This window comes from Lates calcarifer, linkage group LG3, assembly GCF_001640805.2.
Source record: "Lates calcarifer isolate ASB-BC8 linkage group LG3, TLL_Latcal_v3, whole genome shotgun sequence".
NCBI classification, from domain to species: Eukaryota; Metazoa; Chordata; class Actinopteri; family Centropomidae; genus Lates; species Lates calcarifer.
In genome coordinates this window covers 8,121,817-8,138,004 of record NC_066835.1, presented here as the reverse complement: position 1 = coordinate 8,138,004, position 16,188 = coordinate 8,121,817, and the positions used below count along the sequence as shown (strand labels likewise).

The 16,188-nt window shown below is 42.5% G+C and overlaps 1 protein-coding gene across 1 annotated transcript; it reads right to left on the bottom strand.

Moving 5' to 3' along the window:
- Nucleotides 1–57: 57 nt before the first annotated feature.
- On the bottom strand, nucleotides 58–15,195 carry jazf1a (JAZF zinc finger 1a). The gene is made up of 5 exons (XM_018667390.2): nucleotides 14,894–15,195; nucleotides 7,256–7,328; nucleotides 5,506–5,702; nucleotides 4,017–4,186; nucleotides 58–2,928 (listed from the first exon to the last, which is right to left on the bottom strand). The coding sequence occupies exons 1-5, from the start codon at nucleotides 15,006–15,008 to the stop codon at nucleotides 2,752–2,754; spliced, it is 732 nt and encodes a 243-aa protein (XP_018522906.1). The 5' UTR covers nucleotides 15,009–15,195; the 3' UTR covers nucleotides 58–2,751.
- Between the last annotated feature and the right edge of the window lie 993 nt (nucleotides 15,196–16,188).

Genomic DNA, 16,188 nt, shown 5'->3' with positions numbered 1-16,188 from the left:
TTTAACCAACTGTTGCACTTCATTTGGGTCGAAAAGGAAAGAACTCAAGCATCAGGCTGAGCTACAGAGGTTTTTACTTTATTTTGCTGTTTTTTCGGTCATTTCCTGTTTACATTTAAGCAGCTTCTCTTTTATATAGAAAGACTGTTTGACATCATTTACAAGTCACTCTGCTCACAACCTGTTGTCCCCCCATAGAAAAAGGAAACAGTGGTCTCCACGTTACATACGAAAATATAATTTAAAAGCACTTGACGACAGACACACGTCACAATACATTCACTGTACACGGTATACTGAAATTCCTCCCTCATCCCCTCCTTCTGCACACAGCCTCCGCTCCTCCTTTTCCCATATGTGTAATACTGTGATTGGCCCATATGTAAAGCTTGGAACTATTGCCATGGCGACGGTGGTGTCTGTGAAGCGGGTGATGGTTTTACGAGTGTTTGACAGAGCCTCGGATGGGAGACTCTTGCTCTCCGTCCATCTCGGCCTGTCTCTGCTCTGATCCTGGCCACAGACGCCGACACTCAGGAATGAAGCATTTCTATCACGCACGAAACCATTATCTCAGGGTTACTTTCAGGATAGCAAGCCCTCAGATGTACTTTGAAACTGATACCAAGATTTTACAGATCTTGGTTCACTTGTTGCTTCAGAATAGACATGGGTGTCTCTCAGCCAACATTTGTGCTTGTTTGTTAGGTAGCACACTACCTAAAGGCATTGTAAGCACAGGTGATTACTATAATCAGAAAAGGATATTGAACAGGAAATGATGGAGTTAAATCATTTATGGGACACCTGTTTCTTTAATGTCATTTTCTGGTATCTGCTTTGTGAGGACAATTAAAAAATTAAGTGTTCACAAAAGTCAGTTAAAAAAAAGGGTTTGCCATGCAAACCCAGTGGTTTGCCATGGCAATAGCAGTTTAGAGGACAGGAGGGTGTGTGCATGTCAGAGATCACTGTACCCATCAAATGAAAAAAAACAAAAAACGCTCATGCTCTGAGCCTTCTGCTCGTAACTTTGTGCATGATGAATAAGATGATGTCATGAATGAATGTGTCTTGGCACGCGGCTGCGCTCACACTGCACCACTGTTGTTTTTCTAGAGGCAATGAATGATGAAATCCCAATCAGGGGAAACAACACTACACGACGCAGCACCCACCAGGCAGCCAACCATTCCTGCTCCACAGGAGTTGAACCCGGCGGCCTGGCACCGAAAACACACTGAATGCACTAACACTCTACAGGCTGATGACTTGGATACTGCTGAGAAAAAAACACACACACACACACACACACGGCACTCGAACCCATCACACACATCCACATGTACAATGAACTGGAATGCTGTTGTTTACAACACACACAAATGGTTTTGTAGGTGGTAATCTCTTTCAATTACAAATCCACCCTCTTCTTTCACACATTGTTTCAACACAGAAAGCATGCGTGAGGACATTCTGTCGACGTACATCCAATCATCCGAACATTTTGGAGGCGCGATGAACAAGAAAACTGTTGCCACACGTTTGGCGACCTCCTGGTTGAAACCATTACAAGTCCCTCCCTCCCCCCACCCTCCCCCATCAGGCACATGGTATGGTCAATGTTTGGCAGTGGAGAGCTGTTGGCAACGATCATGGAAAAACAAAACAACAAAGAACTTGGCAACTGGAATACGGTATGATGCTTAACCTGCTTTCACGGCTAAATCTCTGGAACACAGCTCTGGCACTCTGAGTGAGGAAACACTGGAAATATGAAATACATGGATGGCTTTCTGTTGGGCATGAAATGTTTAAGGTGAGAATTATTGGCCTGGCCTTTGTTGGCATACGTTTCTCTTTCTGATCAACAGTAAAACATTGCGTGCGTCAAACTGAAAGGCATATTAGCTCCTAATCTCTAGGATGTGTGAGAGAAAATCCGACTCTCTGAACCTAAGGTCAGCCAGCTGTTTGAGCTCTGGCCCTCTGAGGTGACAAAACTGGCCGTCTCAGCAAATAAGGAATGAAAAGAACACTTACTGATACATAGAAAAAAAACACAATCTAAAACACTGACAAAAATATATAAAATAAAGCTTGAAAATAAAGTGTAACTATTTATGTATATGCTCATGAATACTTTTATATATTTTTATGTACACATACATATCTGTCTATTGTTTATATATCAATATATCTATTTAAAGTATAACTTAACTCTCACACTTAAACCCCCAGAAGTTATTGTGAAAGCACAGATATAAGCTCAGCAAACTCTCTGTATTTCAGAGAGGGAGTGTAAGGAAGACTGAGCTCAGATCAGCACTAAAAATCAACTTCAAAAAAGGGGCAGGGCTTGGTTGCACTTCCTGTTTCACATCTCCTTTTCCTGTTTCCTCCTCCTTCTTTAATTTGTTTTTTTGTCTTTTCTTTCTGTTGTTTTTTACAGTTAGCACCTTATGTAAGTCAAACAATAGAAAAAATAACGTGATAGCATATACGAATGTGCAAATGTACAACAATAAAAATACTACAAAGATACTTTTTTTTCCAAAAAATACAAGTGATGTAACATGGATAGAAAAAATAATGTAACACAACAACAAAAAGATGAAAAAAAAAATTAAAACAACTTAAAGCATGCACTTGATCCTTTAGTGTGTGGGATGGGTATAAAAGGGTCGGGTAAGGAAAGTCAGGGTAGAACAGGGCTATGTTTGGGGTAGCTGATTGGTGTGACCACCGGCTCTAGCCCTGAATCTTGCGCAAGATCTCGGTGGAGACAGGTGGGTGGAAGTTGATGGTGTGGTGTCTCAGGCCCTGCGAGGTCTTGTAGCTCTTGCCACAGCGACACTTGAAGGGTTTTCTCACACGGATCTGTGTGCGGTGGCCATTCTTGGCGTGGTACTTGATACCATTCACATTCTGAGGAAACAGGTATAGAGATAAACAAAGGAAAAGGGAGTACGGTTACTATTAACATTTTGTATTTTGTCACATCTTAAGCCCAGAGTCCAACTCATAAACTGTTTCATCAAGTTAAAACCCATGCGACTGTCTCAAAGTGATGTTATGGTTTAATGCAGATACATAACACACAATGATCTTGCAATTATGTTCAGGACACTCCCACTTGCATATTTGCTTCACCACTTCATAAATGTATTTTTATATAATGCTTATACTCCAAAACATTTGTGAAACTTTATGAAGTTTTGAAGCTTCTTCAGTCTCCTTTTGAAAAATAAATACAATGAGTCACATTCAACAATCATGTTCAAGGACCAACTGCTACTGTAGTGTGACAATAACTTAATAAGCATTCTACAGTAACTTAAATTATCACCCTTCTTAGCCTTTTTAGCCATGCTAGTAGCATAGCTGTTAAGGATGCCAATGTTGATCTGTTGTTCAGTCCACCATTTTGATCCAGACTCACTCAATGACATCTTCAGACATTTGGCATACCAGGACAATGTATCCTATTGACTTTGGCAATACTGACTTTTGCTTCGACACTACTACGAAGTTAATATTTGTGGTTTGTGCCTTTTTTTTACAGCATCCCATAGCTGCCAGTAAGGCTGTTGACTTTTAGTCTTGTATCAAAGCTTAACAACGTCAGGTGAGAGGGCCAAGGTGAGGATAGATAAAACATGTAAAACCAATCAGATCAACAGCAGATGTGGCTTTCTCCCATGTCACTGTTTTGGTTGAAAAAGGGTATAAAAGAGTTATGTTCCCACACTGTCTATTCATTAAAGAGCAGGGACAACACAGTGAAAGAGGTTTTTGTGACCAGATGTAATACAATTCAACCAAAGCAAATATACCATGACATATTTATCATAGCTTCCAATCACAATATTCTAGATTTATGACGTTCCTTTTGAAATGTTATGTCCAAACATGTGACACTCAGACAAAAGCACCAGTGTGGACTTCATCAGACACTACTAAACCTCGTGTCCTATGGCTGCGACTGACTTCTCCATCCTCTGGTGTAGCCTTACCTTGTATCTCTTCTTGCAGCCAGGGACGGGACAGGCGAATGGCTTCTCCTCTCCCCCGTTCATGCACATGGAGCTGAGGATGGACTCAGAGCTGATGGCGCTTTCTGTGGTCCACGACTCATCGCTGTCCGACTCCTCGTAGTCTACCTCCTCCTCATCATACTCACTGCCTGGAGGCACAATGGAGACACGCAGAACAAAAAAAATCTAGTCATCCCAGATGAAATATTGGATGGGGTTATACCCAAACAGACATCATGCCTTGGGAATTCACCAAACAGAAATGATGTATGACTTTTTATTAATACTTTTCTCTGTATTCTGCTCCTACTTTGATGCATTAGCAGCCCACATGTCATTGAAAGCACTGCTGGGACAAAACAGCAGTGGTGTGCATGTGTGTGTGTGTGTGTGTGTGTGTGTGTGTGTGTGTGTGTGTGTGTGTGCGCACGCGCACGCCTGTGAGTCAAAACATAGGGATTGGCACTGAGAAAGAGATCATTAAGTGGGAGTGATCCCCATTGCTCAGCCTGGAAAAAGTGCTTTGCTAAGAGCAGAACATTTTCCACTCACATGCATACACACACACTTACACACACACAAGCATCCACATACCACATTACTGAGATGTTCAGGCACACAAGCGCACACAAACACACACATAAGGGCCCACTGACCCCCCACCATCTCACAGGAAATGCTGCACCTCAGCATGAGGAAATGGATGGCACCCTGGCACATGTTGAAAGAGGGCGTGTGTGTGTGTGTGTGTGTGTGTGTGTGTGTGTGTGTGGTGTGTGTGTCTGTAGCCATGCTGCTGTATAAGCCCAGACCTAACACTACGTTTGGAACCATTTGGGCTGGAATTGGACATCTGCTTCTGGGCTGTGCAACACACAGCCCCATGCGAACACACAGCGTGACAGCTGCTATGTAATTAGCAGAGTGTTGACTGGTCTGCTCACTGCAGGAGCCACCTAACCCAACACACAAACAACACAGACACACATACATGCAGCAGTAGACAGTTGTTGGGGTTTCAGCCTCCTCCACAAAGATTTTTCCTCATGATGTAAAAATTTGAGGAAATACTCACATGGAACATCCAAACATTTCTAACCCATTACAAAATAGCTATTTATGGTTAAAAGTGAATAATTTGTGGTTTCTATTTACAGGTTGCATTGCTGAATAAAAGGTGAACTGACTCGTGCTCTTTTGGCAGATATGCTGAAGTTATGTTTTGAATTTTCCTCCTCATTCACCAGGTATGAAATAAGCAGCATTCCATTTAGGTGACTGCGCTGATCAGCACTGTCTGAATTTGATGAATACGCTCCCTATGGCACAACCGTAACTCTAAGCTTTTTTTCTGTTACTGCCAGTAGGGTTAATTTGCATTAGTTTCAACACCTCCATTTACTATACATGTTTAAGCAATCCATCTTTCCTTGTCTCAGACACATGTCAACACACACACCTGTCGTACCTGTAGGTGTGCTGCTGCGGAAGGAGGAGGAAGGGGTGATGGGGGGCGTGACGGGAGGCGTCAGGTTACCGCTGGTGTGGCGAGGAGGCGTGGCCGTACTGTTTCTGGACACTCCACCTGTGATGGACAGGGACAATTTGGGTGTGGCCTTCTTTTTCATGGTCTCCTGCTCCCGGCGCGCCGCATCTGTCATGAACCTGATGGCATGGAAATGATATAATTAGTAAATGCTGTGACAGGTAACTGTTATAAACCATTTTCTTTACTGGCCGACAGTCATTTTCAACAAACAGTCTTATGTAAGTTAATACCAGTCGATATATAGGCCTAGCCAAATTATAGGTCAAGCGCTAGTCCCTGCATCTAATATTATTCACCAACAAACCCTCCATGTTGATGTCAACTTATAAATGCACCTTATAAATGGAGGCAATGTTGATGAAACAAATGATCACACCTTTCCAACATAATTAACTCCCAAATGTCATTCAAATAAATCATATTATTCATTTGATCTATCCATCTTTTTTTTTATTATCATTTATAACTTTCAGGATAATTGTGATTTATTGCAACTTAGGCCTTATTTTGTAGCTTTGGCCATCATTTCTATGAGCCATGATAACATTTTACAAGTAACTGTTAAGATCTTGGATCACACAGGCATCATTACAATGAAGCGAAATTGGGCAAGAAAGTGAGATGATCAGAGAGACTGTAAACAAGCCAACAGTTTAGCCAGTTTACTGAAAGCACTTTATTTGAAGGTGAAACAAAAAGTGAGCACACCTGAGGTGTTGGCAGCAATCCTTCACTGCGTGGAAAACTATGCCTGTACAACTATGGCAGGTATGTCAGGAGAAAACCGAACAACGAGTCGGTCCTTAAACAGGTCAGATAATAATCTAACCAATCACTTCTGTCTTCCCTTCAAAATAATTTTAAAAAATTTTTAAAAACCTTTCTAATCAATTGACTGATGGTGTTTGCCGTCTAACTTCTTTTTGAGATGAAGTCAGCAATTTCCTTCTTGAGTACAATAGTATTATAACCAAAGTTTTAACTAAGTGGAATTATACCTTAATAAAGCCTTATTTTCTGTAATTCTTTATGTTACTTTTGTTTGTACTCTCCAACTTCCTATGGTGTTATCTGTTGCTACAATAGGAGCCTTTAAGGTTTAGCATCATCTAATTATGGCTGCTCTGTGGACTGCTGCTTTGAGAGGGAAGTCTGAGCTTTAACAAGATATGACAGAGCTGCTGAATGAACTGCTCCCTTAAATATACAGTCATCACAACACTGTACAGTACATACGGATGACATTTACAACCTCACCACTTGAACAATTACAACAGAAAACAAACCTCACTCTCTCTTTCTCCCTCTGTTTTACCGTTATCTTTCTCAATGTTGCGTCTTGAAGTGATTTAATGGGACATTAAGTGGGACGTGACACATTGGTTCACCACACAAAAACACACACATGCCGTAATCCTGAAACGCCGCCTTTGGCTGCGCCGTTTGCAGCGCCGGGAGTCAGGAGTGATTGTCTTGTGTGGTTTCTCTGTGCTGGTCTGCGGATGAGTCACTGCTGTGTCTATGGGAAGGCATCAGTCATTCGAGCTGCTCTCCGCAAGCCACATGTACACACACTCACGCACACACAAACACTGGTGGAGCAATGCTGCCCTCTACAGACACCTTTGGTTAAGGGTGTGTGTGCGTGTGTGTGTCAAAGTGTGTGTACCTGTTTATGTAACTTAGGGCCAGATAAGTGGGCTGCTGTTGCTCCTGCTTCTCCAGAACCCGCGGATCTGTGTCTGTGGGAGGGAGAGAGGGAGAGAGGGAGAGAGAGAGGAGAGAGAGAGAGAGAGAGAGAGATTCAGATTAATCACCACTCTGTGGAGGGAAAAAGTTGTGTGAATACTCTTAGTATGTAGCTGACTCATACATCTATTCTTCCTGCCAGACTGGCTGATAGATTACTGGATGTTTCTCACACTGCGTTCTCTGTATTAGCCCGTAATATGTGGCAGCCTGCAGATACATTTCGAATACTTTCATAAGCAGCGCATTATTACGCCAGTGTCGAGCCCTCTCTGATTTAGTACCAATGCCTTTCCGTAAGTGGCCCAAGGCTGCTTAATCACTGCCGGAGTCTGAATGTGGCAAAGAGGAAATCTGTCCGAGAGTGAAGGAGCGACTTGGAGGCTGTGATGAATGTACACAGTGTATTACTCGACACACACACACACACACACACACACACGCTTTTTCCAGTTGACTTGCTAAGTCAGTAACACTACAGTAGGCAACTTCCACTGCCTGAGGGAAGCAGTGTTAACTTCAAAGCCCCACCTCCCACCCCCTGGAAAACAGGAGCAAGTGTGCATGAAAACACTGCGGGTGGGTGCATCTGTGAAGTACCAGTGCCACCATGTGTTCAACACAGGAACATTCAGAGGGACCCAAACTAAAAGAAAACTAGTAGGTTTATGCCATGGTGTGCGTGTCTGTGTCTCTGTGAGTGTGTGTGTGTGTGTACATGTAGGCATAATTGTAATGGTTAGCAGATGTATTGCAATTCAGATCCAAGAACTGGATCATCTCTGTGCAACAATTAACAACACACTCATGGACGCTCCCTCCAACTAATCCCAAGTGTGTGTGCTTGCGTGCTGGCCTTCGTAGCCCTTTGGTTTTCAGGCTTTCACACCTCATAATTAAAAAAGAATGCAGACTTCCCACAGTGCAGAGGAACACCAAGGAGACCAGCAAACAAGAAAACAACCCAGGAAAAAAACATGCACACTACTACTGCTGGTGCTGCTGCTGCTGCTGCTGTACAGACCAGAGTCCCATACATTTGTGTTTACATTAAAAACGCATAGCACTCAAACAGCTAGGTAAGCAAATAAGATAGCATGGACATGCACCAATAAACACAAACACAGGCACAAACACACACACACACACACACACATACACATATCTGAGGTGGTCCACAGAGGTGGTCTTTGACAGTCTTTTATAGCTGAGCCTTAATAATCCTACCTGCTGCTCAGATGTAGAGACCAGAACTCTCTGCATGTGCATAAGCATGCACGCACGCACACACACACCTTGACCTACAGCACTGACAAGGCTGAGTCATGAGACATGACAGAATATATATCATTAAAAACTTAACACACTGACAGTCTATGAAAACACATCACCTTAAAGATTTGAAAATATTTAACCATATGTCCTCTGAAAAAAATAACAAACATGATCTTGCTCAGCTCAGTAATAAGCAAAAATAAAACGGTAATACCCAATCAGTTCTCATAACACTGATTTTGTCAGTATTCATCAATATAATGTGGAGATATTAAAGTAACAACTACAGTGACTATCTCAGAATATTTACACACAAGAAAAAATTACATAAAGTGTGTGTAATAAAGCTGAATCGATTAATCAATCGATAGAAAATTAATTGAAAAATATCCTAATAATCAAGTATTTTTTAAGTACCAATGTCAAACATGATTCCACCTTCTCAAATTTTACATTTTATGATGACAAGCTGGATATCATTTTGATAAGCCAATGAGGGAAATGAATGGGAAGATTAAATGATTATGAAAATTGCTGTTAGCTGCAGGTCTTGTATATAATATAGCAATGACCAAAAAGTTAGAGGTGTTTGTTGCTTAACTCTGCCAAAATGGTAATGGTAATGTAGCCCTCAACACCAGCAAATTTCCAGGCTGATATCATAAACTAGTGATTATTTGATAATTCCCACAGCCAAAAGAGGTGTCTTCAGTTTGCATTTTTGTCTATCTAGCATAAACGGTCCAAAGATTTTCAATTTACAATCACATAACTCACATAAGAGGAGAGGAGGAATCCTCACTTTGAGATGCTGAATAACTGAACGTTTGGCATTTTACCTTGAAAAATAGTGATTAGCAAAACTGTTGATAAATGTTCTGTAGAGTTTTAGTTGTTATATTACCAAGCACTCACTTGAGGAATGTCTGCCTGCAATGACGAACCAGGAGACAAACTTCTATATGGCAGGATATATTCAGAAGTAACATGAGCACTGTAACCATGGCTAAATGCCATTTAGAGAACTGTTTGACAGCCAGGTATTAAAGAAGAAGAATATGTACCAGAGGAAAAATGTCAAGGTTAATAACTTGGGATGTACAAGGAGCTCAAGGTTTACCTTTAAGATGAGGTAAGTGTGTGCATGTGTGTGCGTGTGTTGTGTGTGTGTGTGGATGTGCAGAGAGGGAGAGGAGGGGGGAGGCGGGGTGTTGGTGGAGAAATAGAGTAAGCCAGGTGCACAGAGAGAGCTGCAGTAAATGTTCACCGCTTTTATTACTTCCGCTCACCTAGCAGGACAGGAAGCTAACACACTGCTGATCCTGCACATCCACACACACACACACACACACACACACACACACACACACATTTAGACACACACAAACACGCAGACAACTACAAATGTATCAACTTTCTTTGATTTAATTCCAAAGTTTTATATTTAATCTATACGGTGTATTGCCAGCAGTGCACTCTGTGTGTGTTTTTCATCTACATGTGTGTGCACATGTTTCAGTGCATGTGTGCAGCATGTCTGAAACACTGCAGAGTCTCTAGGGTCTATAAATATCCCCCTAATTAACATTCCTGTCATTAAAAGCAGCGCCCAATCAACAGCCAGTCCAGGCATTTCAACACAGGCATCCATCTCTTGCCAGCAGCACACTGCTGCCCCCTGCTGAATACACGCTGTGTGCATGTGTCCATATGCAAGGGAACATGTCTATGGGTCTGTGTGTGCGTGTGTCTATGCATGTGTGTATGTGTTGAAACCAGGCCAAGAATGCATGGCTTGTTTTGCAGGCTGCTAATTAAGCCACAGAGAGCATTTTAACGTGTTCCTAGAGCAGCAGGCAACCGGATGGAGGGAGAGCAGAGGAGGAGGAGGAGGAGAGGGAGCAGGGGGGATATGGGTGGGGGAAAAGGCAAACTTCTCTGTAATTACACTTCCCAGGGCTTGACTGGGCGCTTGGGCCCGTGCAACTTCTGAAAGGTGATCTGTACAACTGTGTGTGTATGTGTGTGTGTGTGTGTGTGTGTGTGTGTGTGTGTGTGCAGCGTAAAAAGAGAGGGCCTGCAGTTTCCAGTTTAGGATGCCGATCCACTAATTGCTCCACTACACCCTGACAGGTCATTCAGGAAGTATGGTGAACACACTCTCTCACATGCACAAACACACGCCCTTTCCCCTGTCACACCTCTGAAAGTAGAATGTGAAACAAGCTGGTATCTAGGTCTGGAATATATACATTATAATATACCTTTTCTATTCTCTTTGTATTTATTTATTTCGTGTTTTAGACTCTTGGTCGGACAAAACAAGACATTTAAGGACGTCATCTTTTGACTTTCAATAATAAAGTGACTTTCAATATTTTCTGACATTTTATAGAGCAGTTTTATAATCCATCAATCAATAAAATAATTATCACATAAATTAAGACTAGTTGCAGACCTAAATGTAAAATAATCTAATGTGTAATCAAGGTATTAACTGTTACACATGACACGAAAATCCTCTTATGACTAATTTGAACACTTCAGTTATTTATACTTACAGTTTACTGCAAGAAAATATCATGACAACTGACAAGTGTTTTCTATTACTGATTCAGCACCTTCTTCATTAATTAATTAATGTTGTTTCTGAAATTTCCTGACAGATGCCCATGATTCAATATGAGGGCTTCAAATGCCTTGTGTCAGACCAACTGTCCACAACAAAGAGATTCAATTTGCTATAATGTAAGATAGGGGAAATCTTCTTATTTGTGATGCTGGAACCAAAAGAAGTTTTGAAAGTGTGCTTGAAAATTGCTTTGCTTTTATCAAAATTGTCAGTCTGCTAATCAGTGAAATGACCATCTCAGCTCTGGAGCTCATATCATGACAAAAGGACCATTTTTGCCCAGCTCTACTCACAACACACATGAAACAATACAGAGACAGTTTCTGGTAATTCACCTAATACCTCCTTAATTATACATTTATCCTTACTCAGAAAAACCAAACAGCAGCAGGAAAGGGGTTTTCCTATCTGTTAATGTCAGACAGGTAACAGCTTCTTCACCACGCTGTGTTTGCATTTGCCTTTTCTCTGAACCAGGGCAGATAAAAGGCTACAGCCAAACTTGTCCTGCGGGCTTAATGATTACGTCTTTAAAAATTACTGTGGGTTAATTATCAGCATGCTTCAGCAGAGCTTATATTATTACACATTATTATGACACAATGCTGGCCTGGCTCTTTGTGCCAAGTCACAACTCAGCCTTTGATTCCAGCTCTTAAATCAAATCCAGATGAAAAAAAAATGGAAGTAAATTCTGTCCAAACAAAGCTGAGATGTTTGGGATTTCCCTGTTCTCACCCCCATATTTTTCCTATCTTCACCTCTTCTTTCAAATCTATTCCCCACTTTTGATCTCAATCTGCCTCCCCCCTCCCTCCCAGCACCTCTTTGTTGAGGTAAGAGGCAGGTATGTGCTTGTGCAGGCGGGAACACAACACATTTGCTGCAGCACACGCAGGCAGACAAGCCTGACATCATTGCATTCCTCAGACCTTACCTAGAGTCACAGCACAAAGTCTTTTTCGACAACAACCAAACACCACACTAAACACAGTTCACCTAACCCATTTCCTCTCGCATTCAGCTGTTATCTAAACAGTGCGGGTGTGTTGTCCTTTCTTCTGGGATGAGGTCAGCGCTGAAGACCCACACATTACCAAATTTTCTCACGGAAAAGATCACGACTGTATCGTCTGGTGCGTGAGCCAGCTATTGTGTGCTGTGTCAGAGAAGGCAGGGGTCCAAATAAGTAACAAGGTGAGATAATTGAGATACACAGGGTGCCAAACCAATTCAGCACATGGGATATCCTACCACAAGAGGGCAGCACAGTCAATGGTAATGACCAAATTTTTGGCAAACACTGATATCTGCACCCTGACCTCAGACCCACTGGCTCACTTTTACCACTATTTATGTCTGCTATCACAAGCCTGTTATCACCTCTAGATTATCTGATTTATGGTTAGCGCCATCTTCTTCATAATCGGTTTGCACACTGCAGGACAGACCACAAATCAAGGCAATCTGTTTTCTACAAATCCTCAAACAGTTTATCAGACATCTAATGTGAAGGGGTTAGGAGGATCAAATTAGTTTATCTTTTGATTGATTATTGATCACACTCCGTTGCTCCACTTCAAAACCAAAGGGGAGTCAAAGCTAAATGCCACTTACCCCTCCTATCTCCCACACTCTCACCTTAATCCCCTCCATCTGTCACATATATCCCTGTGGTAACTGATCTGCAGGCAGTATTGATTGGACCGCGTGTGATCTTGACACCACTGATGACTGAGCCGCAGTATAAAGCGAGCAGAGGGGGCAACTCATTAATTCGAGTGATCTGACTGGTAAACCGCCATTCTGCTCAGCTGACGGTTGGGGTCAAAGGTCAAGCCATGAGCCAGATGGGGCATCTATCAGTGGCTGTGTGGTTTGGATTGTGTGACTGAAAAAACAACATCTATCCTTGCTTTTGTATTACCTTTAAAATTAGTGTATGTGGAGGGTTATGGGAAACATTATGGTCTGCACAGCCGCAGGTGTTTGTCAGGAGAGGATGGGTATAAAATAAAAAAATGGCCTGACTTGATTTCCTCCCTCTATCCCCCTCTTTTCCCCATCCTTGGAGCATTTGGCAGTGGTCCACAACACCAAATACCCTCCCACCTGGCTCCACTTTCCCCTACAAACACAGTTGCACAAAACTTAATCCCCGTTTTTAAACACCAGCACATCAGTCCCATCCCCAAATGTGACGCGACATCACACGCAGGGTGTCCTCACCACAGCTGGCTGCTTGGGAGCGCTCTTTGTTAGTGAGACAGCAGGTGTGCAATAACTCAGCCAATGTACTGCCCCCAACCCCTTTAGAGACTGCCAGTTGCCATGGAAACAGACTCAATGAAGCATCCATTTTACCCCCCTCGCCCCACCGCCTCATCCCCTCCAAACAGCCTCCTGAGGATGGGTACACGGCACAAATAATGATTAGCCCAGATCAACTTTGTTGCAAATTATTGCGTGTTTTGGTGGATCTCAGCTCCCTAAATGCCTCTATAGTGTCATTTGCTATGGTGGATTATAGGTTAATCTACAAGAGTGGATTATTTCAGCAGAGGGGAGAGTTTGATCTGTGCTTCAAAAATTGCTTAATATTTAACAAGCATTACATTGCAGGGCACTAATTAGACTACATCTGAATGCTTTTTCACTGCGATATCAAGATCCTCATTAAAACTAGGCAATGCTAATGACTTTAAGTCATACACACTCTTGCTAATATTTTACTTACTCATCTAACAGCCATATCTACATCTTATAACATTGCAAATGCAACTTAGTATCTACTTTGTTTTCCTTGATATGCCACATTATTTGTTACAGTCAGTAAGACCAGACCGCTGCATAATAAATACATGAATTTAATAAAGAAATACTGATGTTAAATAACCGGCATTCATTCCACACTACTCCCAACTGAGGTGCTTAGTCCTGCAATTATTTTCGTTCTCTGCTAAATCATGGGAAAACTGACTGTGAAAGTCTATTTACGCCAGGTGACAGTTATCAGAGGGTTTGCTGTCAGATTGCAATCTAATAAACCGAGCAACAAGTTGAAGGTTGTGCCTGTGAAAGAAAATCTATTTATGAAGCTGTATGTCTGCCACAACTTGGTTTAATTTAATACTGTGTCAATGGTAATTAAATGACACCCAACACAATCGGAAATCACGGAAAAAGGTGTTGTCCTGACGGGTTGGGACACCTGAGGTGACAAAAGCGACAGACTTTTCGGCGGCTCAATACACAAGCCGTCGGAGAGGAGACACGGCTGCACCGCATCAGGCCTGGGAGACGTAAACACACTCCTTTCTGCAATGTTAGCTGTGAAACCGCTGCCTGGTCGGGATGCTAGTTACACCTATGAGACCTACGCGGCCCTCGTAGTCGAGTTACCGCTGCAAAAGGTAACTCTCACAGCTACAACGAAATAAAGCAAAAAGCCGGCCACTTATTTCACAGTGCAGCTGTGTTTTTCAAAAGAAATAAAGTCCCGTGGTGCTGAATAACTCCCACGCCGACGAGCCTCGACGGACAGCGAGCGGCAGGAATAGCGGAATGCAAAGCCTATCTGCGTTTAGCTAACTAGCTAGGACGCTAGCTAACACCAGCTAGCTGCCTAGCTCCGTCTCCCCCCCGACTCACCGATGTGATTGTCCTCGATGTGGACGATGAGCTCGGCGAGAGACTCGAACTGGAGACCGCAGCCCCCAAACCTGCAGGAATTAGAGAAGAAAGAAGCAGCGGCGATGCCCGTCATGTTTTCGGCGCTGGTGCATTCACCGGGTGGAGGGAGGGGGTTTCGGGGAGCCGGGGTGGTGAACGAGGAGGCAGAGGCTTCGGGTCCGGGGTGGGAGCGGGGCAGAGCGCCGAGCGGCGGAGCAGACACCGGGCGGACAGACAGGACAGCGGCGGACGCAGCTGGGAGGCAGGCGGGACGGTGGGGGGGTGGGGATGGGGGGAGGAGGAGGGCTGGCTGGTGGGAGCCTACGTCACGACCTGCCTACCTGTTGGGATCTGACTATGACCATTGATAACATCAGACACTTACACAAATCAAAGTTAAATCTCACGATTGCATGCGTTATATAAACGCCAAAGAAACGTCTACCACATATGTAAAACAAGGACTGCTCCATAATGTACAGGCGTTTGACATGAATATAATCTGATTTTTTCAGATATTGTCTTCTTGCTCATATCCATCAAGAGGAGCTAAGGCAGTTCATTAACATACATTGTATTTATATGTATAGATTTTGTTTATTTGGTTATGTAGTCTATCTCTGCTTAGTCAATTAGTGAATTCAGAAATGTTTAATATTTCATTTGATGCAAAATTGATGGGAATGGTATAAACATTCATTACTTATAGCAGTAATATACTGCAGTTTTTGTGTTACACTTTCTGGTTTCACACTGATTTCCCTTTACAAACAGCTTCTAATACATCACCAGAACTTGCCAATTAAGCCTGAAAGTACTGAAAAATTTGGGCGATGGGTTGAACAGTGTACGCCGAGAAATTAAGCAGCCATTCAAAAATTGTATGGAAGAGTAGATAAACTTTAATATAAATGTATTTTGATTTGATGTATCCCATCAATTGTAAATGCCCAAAATTAAAAATTGAAATATAAGGAATACACATCAAAAAAAATTCACTAATATCACAATGTAACATTTTAATGAATTGGAAATTAGCTACTATAGATCCCCTGTGGCTGGTAATATACTGTGCATTTGTTCTACAGATGATGCTTAACTTGTGCACCAGCCTGTAGTAAAGCATTAAATAAGAGTCCCATTAGGACTGAAGAGCTTTCCAATGAATAGTCCTGAGCAGTCATCCTTTATGTCTTCTATGTGGATGGAAGTCGGTAGGAGGAACTGAGCTCTTGGCGACCACACTCATAGGAACAAGAGTAGCAGCATCATAG

Bases quoted from the DNA above. Each gene is read 5' to 3' on its own strand.
- jazf1a (XM_018667390.2), bottom strand. From the start codon at position 15,008: ATGACGGGCATCGCCGCTGCTTCTTTCTTCTCTAATTCCTGCAGGTTT. The intron at 7,329-14,893 runs GTGAGTCGGGGG...TCCCTCCCACAG, and splicing joins CATCGAGGACAATCACATCG to ACACAGATCCGCGGGTTCTG. The intron at 4,187-5,505 runs GTACGACAGGTG...TTGTGCCTCCAG, and splicing joins CCGCAGCAGCACACCTACAG to GCAGTGAGTATGATGAGGAG.